Below are 19,424 nucleotides of genomic sequence, written 5' to 3'. Positions count from 1 at the left end.
TGCTATCATTTAGGTTTTTACTAGACTTGTTAAGGATACAGGAGCCAAATAAGGAGTCACTTTGGCTTGTGGATGGGAATTTTTTTTCATTGTTAGAAATCTTTTCCCTTCACTGGAAGGAGTTTGGTGCTGTTACAGACAGTGCTTCCATGACATTATACTTCTGTCCTGGTGCTTATGTGTGTAGTTTCTGTTGGGTGGGTCTTGTCTAGAAGTAGAATCACTTGATTGTAGAACTTGTGCATCTCTAACTTTAGTAGATAGAACCACATATTTAAGTGGTTGTACCAGATTCCACTTTGACCATGGTGAGTTCAAATTGCTCTGCATTCTTAACCACACTTAATTTTGTCAGACTTGAGTTTTTGGTACTCAAGTGAGTTTCTAATAATATACTGTTGTGGCGTTAATTTACGTTTCCCTGACTATTAATGAGATTGAGAACCATATGTTTATTGGCTATTTGGATATCTCTTGTAAGAATCCTGTTTCAAGCATTAAGGATCCTGCTTCAAGCATTGGTGTTGTAGTTAATTAGGTAGTCTCTCATTGAAATTTTAGGAGTTCTAGTTATGGTGACTTGACCATTTCAGGTATATGTGGAGAAAATACTTACTTGAATTCTGTGGCTTTTCTTTTTTTCCCCTATGTTTGACTAGTAGTCTTAATTTTAAGTGGTTGAGTACTTTCTGTGTCTTGATTTAAGAAACCTTCTGAGGGTTGGTCAGGGTGGGAGATGAGTGAGAGTGGTTAAAAGGTACAAACTTCCAGTTATATGATATATAAGTTCTAGGGATATAATGTACAGCATGGTGACTATAGTTAATAATGTACTGTATATTTGAAAGCTGCTTAGAGAGTAGATCTTAAAAGTTTTCATCACAAGGAAAAAAATTGTAACTGTGGGGTGATGGATGTTAACTAATCTTTTTGCGGTAATCACTTTTCTGTATATCAAGTCATATTGTACACCTTCAGTTCAGTTCAGTTGCTCAGTCGTGGCTGACTCTTTGTGATCCCATGGACTGTAGCACACCAGGCCTCCCTGTCCATCACCAACTCTTGGAGTCCACCCAAACCCATGTTCATCGAGTCAGTGATGAGCCATTCAACCATCTCATCCTCTGTCATCCCCTTCTCCCACCTTCAATCTTTCTCAGCATCAGGGTCTTTTCAAATGAATCAGTTCTTTGCATCAGATGGCCAAGGTGTTGAAGTTTCAGCTTCAGCATCAGTCCTTCCAATGAATATTCAGGACTGATGTCCTTTAGGATGGACTGGTTGGATCTATTTGCTGTCCAAGGGACTCTCGAGTCTTCTCCAACACCACAGTTCAGAAGCATCAGTTCTTCAGCACTTAGCTTTCTTAATAGTCCAATTCTCACATCTGTACATGACTACTGGAAAAACCATAGCTTTGACTAGACAGATCTTTGTTGATAAAGTAATACGTCTGCTTTTTAATAAGCTATCTAGGTTGGTCATAACTTTTCTTCCAAGGAGCAAGCATCTTTTAATTTCATGGCTTCAGTCACCATGGGCAGTGATTTTGGAGCCCCCCAAAATAAGTCTCACTGTTTCCATTGTTTCCCCATCTCTTTGCCATGAAGTGATGGGACCACATGCCATGATCTTAGTTTTCTGAATGTTGAGCTTTAAGCCAACTTTTTCACTCTCCTCTTTCACTTTCATCAAGAGGCTCTTTAGTTCTTCTTCACTTTATGCTGCAAGGGTGGTGTCATCTGCACATTTGAGGTTATTGATATTTCTCCCAGCCATCTTGATTCCAGCTTGTGTTTCATCCAGCCCAGCGTTTCTCATGGTGTACTCTGTATATAAGTTAAATAAGCAGGGTGACAATATACAGCCTTGACATACTCTTCCCTATTTGGAACCAGTCTGTCTTTCCATGTCCAGTTCTAACGGTTGCTTCTTGACCTGCATACACATTTCTCAGGAGGCAGGTCAGGTGGTCTGGTACACCTTAGACTGAGACAGTTGTATGTCAGTTATATCTCGGTAAAACATAGAGTGGAGCAGAGGGGAGAAACTTCTCCCTACTCGTAGAACATAAAGATATCCTCCATTATTACCTTATAAAAGCTTAATACCACCTTTCTTTAGTTCTTTAATCCACTTCAAGTAGGTTTTTTGGTACAGTGTGAGGTAAACATTAGACTTGCCTTAATACATGTGAATAATCATTTTTCCGGGCATCATTCATTTAAAAGGCCATTTTCCCTTTATTGATTTTCAGTATCACCTCACTGAGTGTCTATATTTGATTCATCCATTCATCCATCTGATCTCTATTTTGTATCATTGGTTTGTTTTGTATATCCTTACATAAGTTTCGTACTTTCATAATATGACTGAGCATTCTAGTCATCTTGGTAACGTCTACATAAAACCATTAGGAATTTGATAGGTACAGGATTAAATCTAATCTATGAGTGTGATTTCTTTGCATTTATTTAGGTCTTTAATATGATTTTGTCATGTTTTTATTAGGTAAGGCATGTGCGCTCAGTAGTGTCTGACTCTGTGATCCCATGGACTGTAGCCACCCCCAGACTCCTCTGTCCATGAGATTTTCTGGGTAAGAATAATGGAATAGGTTGCCATTTCCTTCTCAAGGAGATTTTCCCAACCCAGGGATTGAACTCATGTCCCTGTGTCTTCTGCATTGGTAGGTGGATTTTTTACCCTGATGCCACCTGGGAAGCCCTGTTTATTAGATTAGACTGTATGAAATGTTTTTATAGATTCAAAATATTTGAATGTAGACAATTATATGACTCGGCCTGGTAGAATTCTCTCCAGAGGTCTAATCTTATGTGTCTTTTATTCTTATTTAGCTTTAGGTACCACTTGTTGTTATAAACAAATCCTTTTAAATTTCTTTTATCTTTCTTACTCTTATGTAAATAACCTTTGATTTTGGATCCACTAGCTTTACTACAGTTATTAATTTTAATTTCCATGTAGATTGTTTTGTGGTTTTTATGATTTTAATCATAATCTGTGAATTATGTTTGCGTTATCACTCAGTCGTGTCCGACTCTTTGTAATCCAATGGACTATAGCCCGCCAGGCTCCTCTGTTCCTGGAATTTCCCAGACAAGAATACTGGAGTGGTTTGCCATTCCCTTCTCCATAAATTACATTTATGTGTTCTTTTTCCTTTGATCTTTAACTTTTGTCTCCATTCACCAGTTGCCACTTAGTATGTTGTTAGAAGGAGGTGGTGAGAACAGGTATCTTTTTTTTTTCCACCCTGATGCCAAGAAGAAACTTTGTTGAACATTTTACAAGTACTTACAATGTTTGACAGGTATTTTGTAGGTATGCTTTCCTGGATTTGGCTTGACAGTATTTTGTGTAGGATTTTTCCATTTGGGTTAGTGAGTGAAATCTGCATTATCTTTCCTATCTAGCTATCCTTTACAAATTATGTTGATTTTATAAAAAATAGTGTGCTGTAATATTTTTCTATTTTATGGTAGAATTTTGTGTCCTTTTCTTGAATGCTTATTAGAACTTCTCAGTTAAGGTCTTTGGGGCTGAGTTTTCTTTGTACAAAGTTTTTTGTTTTGTTTTTTCCTGTAATGATTATCTAGAACTATAAGGTGCAAAGGAAGAAGCAAATAGAGGACATGATTTTTAATCTGCCTTGGAGATTTGATAAGGGAACTTGGAGTTAAAGTTTATTATTGTTTCTAATTTTTAATATGTGAGTATTCACCAAAAAGTGAATATGCTTAAATTATCTAATTCTAGTTAACATATTCTATTTTTCACTTGTCATTTCTGTTTCTGTTTGAGCTTTGAAGAAAATAGAAGTCTAGGGTTTAAATCCATTTTTCAAAATTTTGTTCGCTTACTCTAATATACTTAATACTACATGAAATTATACTAGATTAGTTTCGTAAGTAGAATTTGAATCCTATAGCAAAAAAAAAAACTTTAACCTCACTCAAACTATGAATATGCTTACCATATTTTGCATCTTTTTTATAGGGTTTCATTTACTAAATTTTATCTATACTTGTTTATCATAACATCTGTAGTGATGATCTTATTTTTGAATGTACCATTTTTACAGAATATAAACTTGATGTCAATATCAAGTTGTAAATCAAAGCTCACTGTATTCCAACCGTATTGGCCTCCTTGTGTTGATTAGTCATACAGACATGCTCCTATTTCAGAGCCTTTGCCCTTGACCGTTTCCTCTTACTGGTCTACACCACACTAGTATTCATTTGACTGGCTTTGTCTTTTATTTCTTTATTCACACATCACTTTGAAAGACAACTTTCTTGATCGTGCTATGTAAAATCATACGCACCTGGCATGGGTTAGTTAAATTCTCCTTTAGTGTAACTTAATTTCTTTATGAAACTGATTATCATCTGACATTTATTATTCTCTCTTGCTCTACTTGTATTAGTTTCCTATTATTGCTGTAACAAATTACCACAGACTTAGTGGCTTAAATTGGAGAAGGCAATGGCAACCCACTCCAGTGCTCTTGCCTGGAAAATCCCATGGACGGAGGAGCCTGGTAGGCTGTAGTCCATGGGGTCGCGACGAGTCGGAAACGACCAAGTGACTTCATTTCTCAGTTTCATGCATTGGAGAAGGAAATAGCAACCCACTCCAGTGTTGTTGCCTGGAGAATCCCAGGGATGGCGGAGCCTTGGTGGGCTGCCATCTATGGGGTCGCACAGACATGACTGAAGCGACTTAGCAGCAGCAGCTTAAATAATACAACTTATTATTTTACAGTTCTGTAAGGCAGAAGACTTACAAATTTCACTGGGCTAAAAGTATCAGCAGGGTTGTGTTCCATTTTGGAAACTCTGAAAAAAAAATTTACTTCCTTGCCTTTTTCAGATTCTAGGGATCTCCCAGTTCCTTGGCCTATGGCCTACTTCCTCCATTTTTAAAGCCAACAAAGTTGTATCTTTGACTATTTGTTTTTAGTCACATCTTCCTTCGAGGCTCTTTCTTGCCTCTTCTACTTTTCAAGATCCCCCGTGATTACCTTTGGTCTATCTAGGTAATCCTATTTAAAGGTTAGTAACTTCATAATGTCTGCAAAGTCCGTTTGCCATGTAAGGTAATATATTCATAGTTTCCTGGGCTGATGACAGATATCTTTGGGGCCTGTTATTTTGCCAGTCATACCACTAGAATGTTAATACTTTGATTTTTGTTTTTGTTGCTGTTTGCTGCTGTGTGTCAGACCCTGTTCTAAGAACTAGTTAGAATAGATATTCAGGAAATACAGTATTTCATAGAATCTGAAATTAACTTTTCTGTATTTTAACATCTATGAAATTAGGGTGTATCTTAAAATTGCTATTGGACTGACTAAAGTTGGGTTCTTTGAGATACTTGGTTTTACTTCTGCTAGTCACCTTGGAGTGCCATCTAACTTGAAGTTAAATTTACTATATCTAGAAATAGGACTAAAGGAGGTACATAAAAGAGAAAGTATAATATGTAATGGCTTTATGGATAGTATGTAACAGCTTTATGGTCTGACACTATAGTTATAACTGTAATACATGGAAGAAATATACAAAGAAATTTTAAAGTATTTTCTATAATCCTGATGACAACTGGTGAAAATGTCTTATGTGTAATGTGGAGTAAAGCAAAGAAGTACTTGTAGCATTCTCATTTAGCCATCCCTGGTGTCTTTGAGAACTAGGATCATGAAAGAAAGATTCTAGTTTTCTGATTGTGAAGGAAAAGAGAAATAGATAAATAATTGCTTTGTCAAAAGCAAACTTGCCCTTCAGTCCTGAATTTGAATAAAAAGTGTTTGCATGATCTCATGAGGTATGTTGTATATGTATTAATGTGTATGTCTCAATTTTGTAGGTTTGTCCACTAAAAATACCTGAAAATAGCAATCAGTCCAGTTGCAGTAAGCTTTTTAGCGCCTAAATCCTGGTCTTGAAATAACCATTTCCACCTAAAAGAAGGCTTCCCAGATAGCTCAGTTGGTAAAGAATCCACCTGCAACGCAGGAGACCCTGGTTTGATTCCTGGGTTGGGAAGTTCCCCTGCAAAGGGATAGGCTTACCCACTCCAATATTCTTCAGCTTCCCTGGTGGCTCAGACAGTAAAGAATCTGCCTGCAATGCGGGAGACCTGGGTTCAGTCCCTGGGTTGGGAAGATCCCATGGAGGAGGGCATAGCAACCCACCTCAGTATTTTTTTTTTTTTTTTTTTTTTGGAGGTGAAGGGATTGTTGAGCAAAAACCACTACAATATTGTAAAGTAATTAGCCTCCAACTAATAAAAATAAATTAAATAAATAAATAAATAAAATAAAAATTCACTTCAGTATTCTTAACCGGAGAATCTATGAGGTCACAGTCAGTCAGACACGACTGAGTGACTAAGCACACACACACACACACACACACACACACACACACCTATAGTCAGTCAGACACGACTGAGCGACTAAGCGTGCGCGCGCGCGCACACACACACACACACACCTAAAAAACCTAGCTTCCTTGGAGATACGATGACAGGCCAGAGGCAGAAATGTACAAGAACTAGGAACATCATGTCTCACGGTTAACAAGGAAGCCCACAAAGACTGCTAAACTCTTGTCAGAAAGATTTGAGAGTCAATTGAAAGATTCCATTGACAGAAGGTGAGACAATTTGACCATCTATAAGGCAAATAATAACTAAAGTGGATTGAAACACCTCAAACATGTAAACTCCTAGTAATATAGAAGCTGACTGGTCACCCACAGAGAACGTTTGAGAGCTATTTTTTTTTAACTGCTAAAGAAAGTATTCCATTTGTATTTGTTACATGCGTTATACCACTGAGTTACCAAATAATTGATGTGGTCATGTTTCTCTTTATGGAATTATTTCAGCAAATAAGTGAAAGGGAATGAAAGAACTAGAATATCAACATTATCCAGTCCCCAGTGAATTAATCTAGTCATTGAGCGTCTGTGGCTGCTATCATCATAGGAAAAGACAACTAAATAATTAGGTGCTTACTGATGAAAATAGACCTGTAGATGATTTTTACTCAAAAAATGAACCTATTTGAGTAAACATTGAGAGAAGGGTCAGCAGTTTTATTCTGTAAAGAGCCAGATAGTGAATAGTTTAACCTTTGGCTGCCAGATGGTCTCTCTCACAACTCAACTCTGCTGCTGTAGCATGAAACCAGCCATAGAGAATACATAAGTGAATAGGCATTGCTGTGTCCAGTAAAACTTTATTTTTAAAAACATGCCTCAAAGCAATGGTTTTTGACCTTTTTACCAGACCAACTACTGATTTACTGGAAACATAAATGACAGAAAAAACTGAAATAAACTTAGTGAATGTGGATATCAAAATCAAAACCATGGGAAACTGTAGGACAAATGGGGGGGGGTTCATCAACAAGTTATAAGGCAAAAGATTCGGAATTTAGTTTTTGAAACTCAGAACTATATCATATACTTAGGGAGGTAGACAGGTGAGAAGATTGAAGAAAATTAAGGTAAATATGGCTCTTGGGAGGGAGTGAAGAAGTTTTGACTTTTGAGGGAGGATGTGAAGTGCTGAGGGAGTTAATAGTCCTGTCTCTTGTCATGGTTGATTACAAGGATATGTGCCTTTTAGTTGGCTAAACTATACATCTATCTATAAATTTTCTGCATTTGTTTGCATTCGACATTAAAAGTTTTAAAAGAAAGGTGAAATATTTGAAAAAGTCCCCAAGCAAATAGTAACCAAAAAAACCAAAGGTACACTTGTGATACAAAATGCGTTACTAGAGATAGAAAGACATTTCATAAGAACATTTAAGTATTCTTAGTCTGTATGTACCCAATAATATATCTTAAAATATAAAGCAAAAGTTGATAGATTAAAAGGAGAATTATATAAATCTATAGTTACAGCAAGAAACTTTGAAGAAGTATATGCAAATAGCTATAAATATGTCTGGGGAAAATATGACTTAGTATTTGAAAGACTTTTCTTTGTAATGAGGTCATCTGTTTACTCAGAAAAGTGCATATTTATTGGAAAAATGTTTAAATCTTTCGTTTTAATTTGGAGTATCATTTTACCTTATCTTTAAATTTACAAGATAGGTGTCTTCTCACCAAATGGTCTAAGTCTTGATTTTTTTTTCCTAATATTAAACTAAAGTTACATTTTAACTTCAAATATTAATCACTGGACTTTTCCTACTGCTGGAAACAATAATTCAGTGATTAGCTATTACCCCATTTTAGTAGTGTTCAGTGAGTTTTGAAACTGACTTTTAATTACTGTTTACATATGGTTTAGATTTTGCTGATTTGCATATGGTTTAGATTTTGCTGACCTTTCTTCCTTTTTTAAACAGGGGTTCTGAAGGAAAATTAAATGACTGTCAGATAAGATTCATAAATGAAATCTTCAAGATCGAGAAACCTGGAGCCCATCCTCTTTCATTGGCAGATGGAAAGTTTTTAAGTATGGATCTTTCTTACGGGCCGAGACTGCATGTATTGTTCAGGATTGCCATTTTGACTGGCCAGGGAATGACTTTTGAGGAAGTACAAAACTAAAGACCATACAAATTTATTTTCAAGACAGCCATTTTGATATAAGATCAGTTTGGTTTAATGGATTTTTCTCAAGTGATAAAATTTGTTTTCAAAGACTGTTTTCTCATCTTGGGATTTTATTGCCATTTTCTTGCTGTTTCCTTTATTATAGTCTGTCCGGATAAAAAAACGTACTTTGGTAACGTGGCCATTTAAGATTAATATTTAATAATGAGGCTTATTTTTATACTAGTAGAGCCTGAGAAGAATAATGCTGGTTGAGCCCTGAATTTCTGGGAGGTAATGGATGGTTTATGTAATCGTTAGAACGTAGCCTCATCTCCTCATTGTGTGTAACGTAATTTCATGCAGCTAGTTGGTAACAAAGGTAGGACTAAATTCTAAGTCTTTCCCTTCATAGTTCAGTTGCTATCTTTCCAAATAGGTTACAGTGTTTCATACTCTGTTAATTCTGATTTGTGTGTATGTGTCTGTGTGTGGAGAACAGTTCATTAAGCTTTTGCCATGTGTCCATGTCAGTGTCTCATATATTCTGGCAAAAGACATATTCAAGATTAAAGAGTCCTGCCTATCCTCTTCTTAACCACAGTTGTGCAGAATTAGAAAAAGACAAGTCCTTTAACAGATTAATTATTAGACTTCCATGTTACTGGTTTAAGCCATACTCACTTTTGGGACTGCAGTGCTAATACACCTAGACTTGAATTAAGAACTTTAAGGCATACTGTGTATGATTGTATGGTTATATTCTAGGAATAAGGGTAACTTGTTGAGTAAACTTATTTAATGTGACTTGCTGTCAGTAAAACACAAAAGAAAAATTGACTAGGTTTTTCTTGTGTTTTCTCTCTCAGTGTATCTGCATATATATGTTCTTTGCCCAATGCTAATCATGTCATAGCTACAACTTTGAACTCCTGTGTAAGGAAACCATTTCAGAGCCACTGGCACTGATCTCTCTAAACCAGAAATCTAAACATACCCTTGGCAACATGTCGTTCTAGACATCTTTCTTTGTCCATATAATTCATCTTGGTGTGTTTATACAGTTTTGTCTAAAAAATTTACTCTGCAGTTTCATTTTGGCTGTCTCTGTATTATAGTTCTTGTAAATTTACCTCATTTTTCATAAAATTTATCCAACTGTTACTCTTTTGATACTTAAATTTAACTTTTGCTGTTAGCATTACTGTAAGACTTTTGTGTATATATGTTCATTTTATAATTTCAAATGAACATTTTGGCAAAAAGTACTTTGGATTTAGATGGCAGAGACTGGCAGAGGAGGGGTGGGCAATAAGTGGAACCTGTTAGTTGCCTGAATTCTGAACCAACTGATAAGCAAGATTTAAAAAAAATCAACTGTTAGGTACTGTATTTACTAATAGAGTATGTTGGGGGCATAGCAAAACCAAAATGGATTTGATGACTTCTAACAGGTGCACCCCTCCTAGTTTAGTCCACCTAGGGAAAGGTTTGGATCCGCAGAACAGATGTTACCTAACACTTCCATTTCGGAACAACTTTGTTCAGTTATTTCACTGGAAATTTTAATCTTATGATGCCCCATGAGTTCACTGTAAAACCCCTATCCATCTTGATGCACATTTGGGGAATATTAAAGTCTTGAACTGAATTATTCTATATGGTTCTTTTTGTTTAAAAAAAAAAAAAAAAAAAGCTGTGTGCTATTCTCATGGGTTTTTCTTTATAAAATTCATAGACATAAAAATGATTTTAAGACTGGGCTTGCTATAATTTTGTTCTTAATAGGGAAAAATGACCCTGAATGTGACTCTTGTGGTGGAGACCCACATAAGAAATGCCGTTCTTGCTCCTGTCATGTATGTGGTGGAAAACAGGAACCCAACATGCAAGTTCTATGTGATGAATGTAACATGGCCTATCATATTTACTGCCTGAATCCTTCTTTGGATAAGGTCCCTGAAGAGGAATACTGGTATGATTATCACGGGATTTTTGTTGTTACTATGTAAGAACTGAATGTGCAATATGTATTTGAAGCCCCAAAGGTAGATTTCTAAAGATACAAATGTGTAAGGGGTGGCTTTATTGAGAGAAATACATGTCTCCTCCTGGCAGAGATGCGGTCCATCTCAGAAGACGAGTGGTCTACATAGTATATACTGAAGTGCTTAAAACTGTATAACTAATGGTTATTTGGCATTGGTACCTTTATTCAGTTACTACAACAGCTTCTGAACTGATCTCTCACTCCGTTTTTTAATCCCTCCAGTCCTTTCTCCAATATGAGTCTGTGTTCTTTCAAAAATGCAAATTTGATTACTCCTTTGCTTCAGATGCTTTACATTACTGTAGAGAGCCTTGCACAGTGTTTTTTAGTTGATTTTTTCCACTGTATCTCTTACCACTTTCCTCTTTTATTTTCCAAAGTGCTCCCTAGATGACTTCATGCAATGATGAGACTTTAAATACCGAGCAAATGGTTCAGAATTTGTATTTTCAGACCCAGCCTTACCTGAACTTTATGTTCCTATGTTCAACTGCTTGCTTGACTAGTATTACAAAATTAGTGACTCCAAGTGGAGATCTTGATTTCCACAAACATGTCCACTGAAATCTTACTCCTCACGCAGTCATCAGTAAATAATACCATTGTTTCATCCACCTGTTGAGGAAAAAGCTGAATTTCATTTCAATTCTCTCTTCTCCTTCGTCACATACTCTAAGATTTGCTAATGTTATTGGATGTACAGTTCTACTCTCATTACCCAGTTGAGCCACCATCTGTACCCTGAACTGTGTGCATGTGTGCATGTATGCTTAGTTGTGTCTGATTCTACCACCCCATGGACTGTAGCCTGCCAGGCTCCTTCGTCCTTGGAATTTTCCAGGCAAGAGTACTGGAGTGGGTTGCCGTTTCCTTCTCTGGGATCTTTGCAACCCAGGAATTGAACCTGAGTCTCTGGCATCTCCTGCATTGACAAGTGGATTCTCTACCAGCTGGGTCACTAGGAACCCTATAGTAAATGCACAGCTAGTCTTCTTGCTTTCACATTGACTACCAACTATCCTTCTTGCCATAGCAGCAGAATGATCTAAATCCTGAATCAGAATACTCACCTGTTTAAGACCCCTAATGTCTTCCTGTTGAATTTAGGATAAAATCTAAACCCTTGCTCTCTATGAACCAACCTCTGCCTACTTCCAATATTCTTCACAACATACCATTCTTTATTATGCCTCAGGACCTTTATACTTATCTCTTTGCTTGTACTCTTGATAGGTTTGGCTCTTCTAATCTCATCTGGAATAGCACTAACCGTGATGTATTTCCTTTATCAGTCAGTTCAGTTCAGTTGCTCAATCATGTCCAACTCTTTGCAACCCCATGGACTGCAGCACGCCAGGCCTCCCTGTCCATCACCAACTCCCGGAGTTTACTCAGATTCATGTCCATTGACTTGGTGATGCCATCCAACCATTTCATCCTCTGTTGTCCCCTTCTCCTGCCTTCAATCTTTCCCTGCATGAGGGTCTTTTCAAATGAGTCAGTTCTTCACATCAGGTGGCCAAAGTATTGGAGTTTCAGCTTCAGTTTCAGTCTTTCCAATGAATATTCAGGACTGATTTCCATTAGAATGGACTGGTTGGATCTCCTTACAGTCCAAGGGACTCTCAAGAGTCTTTTCCAATATCACAGTTCAAAAGTATCAATTCTTCAGCGCTCAGCTTTCTTTATAGTCCAACTCTCACATCCATATATGACTATTAGAAAAACCAAAGCTTTGACTAGATGGACCTTTGTTGGCAAAGTGATGTCTCTGCTTTTTAATAAACTGTCTAGTTTGGTCTTAACTTTACTTCCAAGGAGTAAGTGTATTTTAATTTCATGACTGCAGTCACCATCTGCAGTGATTTTGGAGCCCCCAAAAATAAAGTCAGCCACTGTTTCCACTGTTTCCCCATCTATCTGCCATGAAGTGATGGGACCGGATGCCATGATCTTAGTTTTCTGAATGTTGAGTTTTAGCCAACTTTTTCACTCTCCTCTTTCACTTTCATCAAGAGGCTCTTTAGTTCTTCACTTTCTGCCATAAGGGTGGTGTCATCTGCATATCTGAGGTTATTGATATTTCTCCCAGAAATCTTGATTCTAGCTGTGCTTCATCCAGCCCAGCATTTCTCATGATGTACTCTGTATATAAGTTAAATAAGCAGGGTGACAATACACAACCTTAACGTTCTCCTTTCTGGATTTGGAACCAATCTGTTGTTCCATATCCAGTACTAACTGTTGCTTCCTGACCTGTGTACCAATTTCTCAGGAGGCAGGTCAGGTGGTCTGGTATTCCCATCTCTTTCAGAATTTTCCATGGTTTGTTGTGGTCGACACAGTCAAAGGCTTTGGAGTAGTCAATAAAGCAGAAGTAGATGTATTTCTGATACTCTTGCTCTTTCAGTGATCCATCGGATGTTGGCAATTTGATCACTGGTTCCTCTGCCTTTTCTAATCCAGCTTGAACATCTGGAAGTTAACAGTTCACTTGCTGTGGAAGCTTGGCTTGGAGAATTTTGAGCAATACTTTACTAGCATCTGAGATGAGTGCAATTGTGTGGTAGTTTGAACATTCTTTGGCATTGTCTTTCTTTGGGGTTGAAATGAAAACTGACCTTTTCCAGTCCTGCAGCCACTGCTGAGTTTTCCAAGTTTGCTGGCATATTGAGTGCAGCACTTTCACAGCATCATCTTCTAGGATTTGAAATGGCTCAACTGGAATTCCATCACCTCCACTAGCTTTGTTCGTAGTGTTGCTTCCTAAGGCCCACTTTACTTTGCATTCCAGGATGTCTGGCTCTAGGTGAGTGATCACACCATCGTGATTATCTGGGTCGTGAAGATCTTTTTTGTACAGTTCTTCTGTGTATTCTTGCCACCTCTTCTTAATATCTTCTGCTTCTGTTAGGTCCATACCATTTCTGTCTTTTATTGAGCCCATCTTTGCATGAAATGTTCCTTTGGTATCTCTAATTTTTTTGAAGAGATCTCTAGACTTTCCTATTCTGTTGTTTTCCTCTATTTCTTTGCATTCATCACTGAGGAAAGCTTTCTTATCTCTTCTTGCTATTCTCATTCAAATGGGTATATCTTTCCTTTTCTCCTTTGCCTTTCACTTCTCTTTTCACAGCTATTTGTAAGGCTCCTCAGACAACCATTTTGCTTTTATGCATTTCTTTTTATTAGGGATCGTCTTGCTCCCTGTCTCCTGTACAGTGTCACATACCTCCATCCATAGTTCTTCAGTCATTCTATCAGATCTAATCCACTGAATCTATTTGTCACTTCCAGTGTATAATCATAAGGGAGTTGATGTAGGTTATACCTGAATGGTCTAGTGGTTTTCCTTACTTTCTTCAATTTAACTGAATCTGGCAATAAGGAATCTATGGTCGGCTCCTGGTCTTATTTTTGCTGACTATATAGAACTTCTCCATCATTGACTGGAAAGAATATAATCAATCTGATTTCGGTGTTGACCGTCTGATTATGCCCATGTGTAGAGTCTTCTCTTGTGTTGTTGGAAGAGGGTGTTTGCTCTGACTAGTGCGTTCCCTCGGCAAAACTCTATTAACCTTTGCCCTGCTTCATTCTGTACTCTAAGGCCAAATTTGCCTGTTACTCCAGGTATTTATTTCTTTTATACCTTTATATTTCCTTTATAGCACTTACCATTTTCTGAAATTGATTCCTTGTGTGTACTAGTTTTCTTTAACTATTTACAAATATTTTAATCACAAGCATTTATCTCTGCCCGGTGCCAAAATAGTGCCTGGACTCATAACAAACCTGATGAAGAGAGTGATCCTAGGGATGACTATAATTAGAGGAGTCTTAGATTACTCTGTGAAGTATTTATACATTCATGTTGAGGTCCTTCACTTCATCTGAAATTCCTTAACCTTACATCTTTTCTACTTTTCCAAATCACATTGTCTGAATATTTAGTCTCTGAACTCATTTTCTCATTAGAGATGATACCTGCTTTCACCATAAGATCTTTGATAAAATTATAGTTAGAAGGTTAGCATGTCAGGTAAAACAGTCTTTCTTAAATTAATTTTTGGAAATGTTTCTGCTTTCCAGATTAGTAAGGATTTTACTTGATAATATTCATTGCCTTATCATACATAATTTTGCCTTGGATTTATTTCTATATCTCACTACCCAGCTAATTTTCTCAAAGTCTGAATTGTCTACATATCTTGTCTATAGTACTAAATATAACATCTCATAATTAGGTATTCAAAATTAACTAGTGGGTATAGATGTCATCATCTTTGTGAAACTATAGAAAAAGAAATATAAGATTAATGGGTGGAATGGCAAGTTGATCTTTGGGTATACCCAAAGTTTCCATTTCTTTGTGACTCAAAAATAGCCCCATTTCATTCTATATATATACTTAGGCTTTGCTTTTCAGAAATGATGACAAGGCAGCTTATAATGATGTGTACGTTACAGTGGCTTCCCTGGTGGCTCAGTGGTAAAGAGTCTGCCTGCCAGTGCAGGGGACACAGGTTTGATTCCTGGGTCAGGAAGATCCCCTGGAGAAAGCAATGGCAACCCACCCTGGTGTTCTTGCCTGGGAAATCCCATGGACAGAGGAACCTGGCAGGCTATAGTCATGGGGTTTCAGAGTGGGACACAACTTAGTGACTAAACAACAACAAACAACTCAAGTTATAGTAGCGAAACAACCACAAATAGGCTAAAGGATAAACACCTGTAGAGAATTAAAGTTGAGCTAGAGACATCCTTGAATCTGGTATACTTGTTATAATTGGCTATAGATTCTTTACTTTGAAAATTCTAATAACCAGTTCAGATGGGGAGATCTATCAGTTGCCATGGTTCATTGTTCAGTCTGGAATCATCTGTTCTTACCATTTTTGTTTTAATGGTAAAAAGTTCAGATGAATGATGTCTACTCTGAGAATTAGTGATAAGATCAGCATTTATGGTGCCATTTGGATTGGACAGCCTTGTTTGGCTTGTGCACTGAATTTGATCATAAAATATTAAGTTCTCTAAAAGAATGGCAGACTTAATCATGTAAATATTTTGAAAAGTTTAGTACTGAAATGCCCACTGAAACTCTAATATACACCAAGTATTACACATCTTAAAAATTAAACTAGAAAGGCCATATTTGTTATTGACGTTACTATAATATTATCAAAATTCTCTTTTTTTAAAGGTATTGTCCTTCCTGTAAAACTGATTCTAGTGAAGTTGTAAAGGCTGGTGAAAGGCTCAAGATGAGTAAAAAGAAAGCCAAGATGCCATCAGCTAGTACTGAAAGCCGAAGAGATTGGGGCAGGGTAAAGAAGGAAGTCTTTCTCTTCCTAGCTATAATGTTTATAACTGTAATGCAAGTTATAATGTTTCAATTCCAGTAGTAGTAATGGTATAAGTGATAATCTGAAATGCTAACAAATGACAATATTGGTTAATCATATAGATTGTTAGGATGTGCCTGATGGCCCAGTGGTTAAGACTCTGCTCTTCCACTGCAGAGGGTGTGAATTCGATCCCTGGTTGGGGAACTAAGATCCTGCATGCTGAGCAGTGTGGCCCCCAAAAAAGGAAAAAAAAAAAAAAAAAGTTAAATATTAATCACATAAATTGTAGGGTTTTATTTTATCTGCATTTTATGGGGATTAAGGGCTTTCTTTAAGATTTAAAATAACTGATTTCTCAAACAACTTGTTTGGTACCTTGTAGGGAATGGCCTGTGTTGGTCGCACTAGAGAATGTACTATTGTTCCTTCCAATCATTATGGACCTATTCCTGGAGTTCCTGTTGGATCAACTTGGAGATTTAGAGTTCAGGTATGTTTTAGATTGACTTAGTCAAAAGAGTAAAATTGGGTATAGCTCACATTATAGCAGTGTTAATGTCAGTTGATTCTAAGTGAACTGACGTAGGTAAGTATCATATGGCATTCACTTGTTAAAATGAACAATTTCCTGTAGGATGATTAGGCACTTCCTCATAACTTAGCAGACAGAGAAACATAACATCATGGACTTGGGCATTATCTAAGCCTTTGTATCATTTTATTTTTCTGTTATTGTTATAGTAGTTAAAGTTATTATTCATTATTCTGAAGAATAGGCATTTAGTTTAACAAGTACTGTGTTTTTTACAAATGAAAAGTTTTTGGCAACACTTTGTCCAACAGGTCAGTTGGTGCCATTTTTCTGATAGCATTTTTAAATTAAGATATGTACATTTTTTGGACATAATGCTATCAAGCACTTAAGACTACAATATAGTGTAAATAGTGGCTTTTATATGTACTGGGAACCCAGAAAATTCGTGTGGCTTGTTCTGTTGTGATATTCACTTTACTACAGTGATCTGGAACCAAACCTGAAATATCTCTGAGGTATGCCTGTACAATCATATTTATTTTTTATACTATGCATTATTGATAATATTTATATATAAAATAAGTTATAAAATCCACTTCAGTTCAGTCACTCAGTTGAGTCCGACTCTTTGCAACCCCATGGACTGCAGCATGCCAGGCTTCCCTGTCCATCACCAACTCCCACTTAATTGTCTTGTTCTTTGGTTTTTTTTTTTTTTTTAATTTTTTTCCTTTTTGTATACCTATCATTCGTTCCCCAATTCTAAAAGCCTCATTAATACGGTCTAAGATGACTTTGAAGTCATTGACTTGAGTAACTAGAAGGATAGATTTGCAGTTTAGGAAAGAGGGAAGATTCAGCACAGATTTATTTTGGGGGTTGTTCATGAAGCTGAGAATCAGATGGTCCTTGCTTCTAAAATACTTGGTGTTTCCAAGGCCTAAATCCAGGTTCTGTTGTTTTTATCAGCTTCTCATTGACTTCTAATGTACCTCTTTACCCAGCCCACTGTACAGTCTTGGATTTCAGTTTGCTTTACTCTGAGAACAGTTGTGTAATAAACAAATGAATCAGAATACTTCTCTTGGGGAGTTTGAAGTACATGAAGAAGTGACACTTAGTTTAAGTGAGCCAGAATTAAAGGTATATGGGGAAATGTAGTAAGCCCATTGTAATAAACTAAAAATGAGTGCTATGTTTGAGTATTACTGAGTAAGTAATTGGACTCAGATGTATAAACTCCATAAAGAAGAAACTGGATATAAGGATGAGAAAGTAGGTAGGAGCCCAGTTGAGAGAAGGTAACGTATAATACTTAACTTGGGCTTGATCTACTATTACGACCATTTAATACATGTTAAGCAGTTGAAAATTAAAAGCAGATTTGTTCTTGAAAGGGTTATTCTGTTTGTGATGGGTAGAAGGAATTTGAAGGAACAAAGCTGGAGGCAGTGAAAAAAGGTGTGTTTTAAGTATTTATGACTCAAATTAGAATTCTATCAGTGACTGTGGAAAATGATGGATTTGAGAAGATTTGGAAATCGAATCAGCAATGTTTACAACCAGATGGGTTTGAAGAATACAGACAAATGAGGCTGAAATGACTGTTGTCTGTCTGACTTGACTGAACTTCCCTGGTGGTTCAAATGGTAAAGAATCTGCATGCAATGCAGGAGACTTGGGTTCAATCCCTGGGTCGGGAAGATCCCCTGGAGAAGGGAATGGCAACCTACTCCAGTATTCTTGCCTGGAGGATTCTATGGACTGAGGAGCCTGGTGGGCTACAGTCCATGGGTCGCAGAGTCAGACATGACTGAGCGACTAACAATTTCTCTTTGATTTGACTAGGGAACAGTACCATAATGAAAGATGAGAAATGAGAAGAGGAGTTCTGGAAAACTGATAGTAAATTATTTTTCACCTGAATTGAGCTGGAATTACCAATAGCACAGAATGATAATGATTTAATAGTTACTTTGAAACTCAATTCTAGGCCTGAGCAGTTTTACAAGTCATTACTTCAGTACCTGAAGACTATATAGTTGGGGAGAAGTAAAGTCTGAGCAAAACATAGAATTCTGGGTGACATTCGGTTCTTAGTTGGAAGGTTTTAGGAAACAGTAACATATGTGAAACCGTTTTGTAGATGTAACTTAATGAACTGTATTTTGAGTATTTTGAGTCTCACTTGATGTTATAGGTGAGCGAAGCGGGTGTCCATAGACCCCATGTTGGTGGAATTCATGGTCGGAGTAATGATGGCGCTTACTCTCTTGTCCTGGCTGGCGGATTTGCGGATGAAGTAGTAAGTCATGATGCAACCTTGTTCTTTAGAACCTGTCTTAATTATTCAGTAAAATACAGAAGCTTTGTCCAGGATAAATCCCATCTCTTTTAGCATCACTTTTGTGTTGAAGTGGTCAGTTCTATACAAGTAACATAGTAAATCAGTCAGCGTCTTTAATCATTGCATGCGCTGATTACTGCAGTTGAAAATAGTCACATTTTCTTTAGAGCTCATTTTAATTTGGGCATAATTGTAGATTGACATGTAGCATTAGAAATAATACAGAAATGTCTGTGCTCTTTACTCAATTTCAGCCAACGATAACATCTTGGAAAACTGTAGCCCAGTATCACAACCAAGATACTGACACTGCTACACATTCAGGACACTGAACATTTTCCTTACTGCAAGGGTCTCTCACATGTCCTTTTTTAGCCACCATACTATTTCTGCTTTCCCAATACCCCTTAACTCTAGACAACCACTAATTTGTTGTCCATTTCTGTAATTTTGTCACTTAAAAATTTTTTATAAATGGAATCATATAGTGTATAATCTTTGGGATTGGCTTTATTCAGTTAGCATAATCCTCACTGTGGCATGTGTCAATAGT

At 36.9% G+C, this 19,424-nt stretch overlaps 1 protein-coding gene across 1 annotated transcript in view; it reads left to right on the top strand.

Annotated features, from left to right (window-relative positions):
• UHRF2 (ubiquitin like with PHD and ring finger domains 2) overlaps positions 1 to 19,424 on the top strand; it is a 71,305-nt gene that overhangs the window by 37,585 nt on the left and 14,296 nt on the right. Inside the window, exons 5-9 of the mRNA XM_065907762.1 lie at positions 8,399 to 8,508; positions 10,377 to 10,563; positions 15,845 to 15,968; positions 16,372 to 16,479; positions 18,725 to 18,829. Coding sequence (XP_065763834.1) covers positions 8,399 to 8,508; positions 10,377 to 10,563; positions 15,845 to 15,968; positions 16,372 to 16,479; positions 18,725 to 18,829 — 634 coding nt within the window. The remainder of the gene's footprint in view (positions 1 to 8,398; positions 8,509 to 10,376; positions 10,564 to 15,844; positions 15,969 to 16,371; positions 16,480 to 18,724; positions 18,830 to 19,424) is intronic.

The sequence above is a fragment of the Muntiacus reevesi genome, chromosome 17, assembly GCF_963930625.1.
Source record: "Muntiacus reevesi chromosome 17, mMunRee1.1, whole genome shotgun sequence".
NCBI lineage: Eukaryota > Metazoa > Chordata > Mammalia > Artiodactyla > Cervidae > Muntiacus > Muntiacus reevesi.
This window is presented reverse-complemented; position numbering and strand designations above follow the sequence as displayed.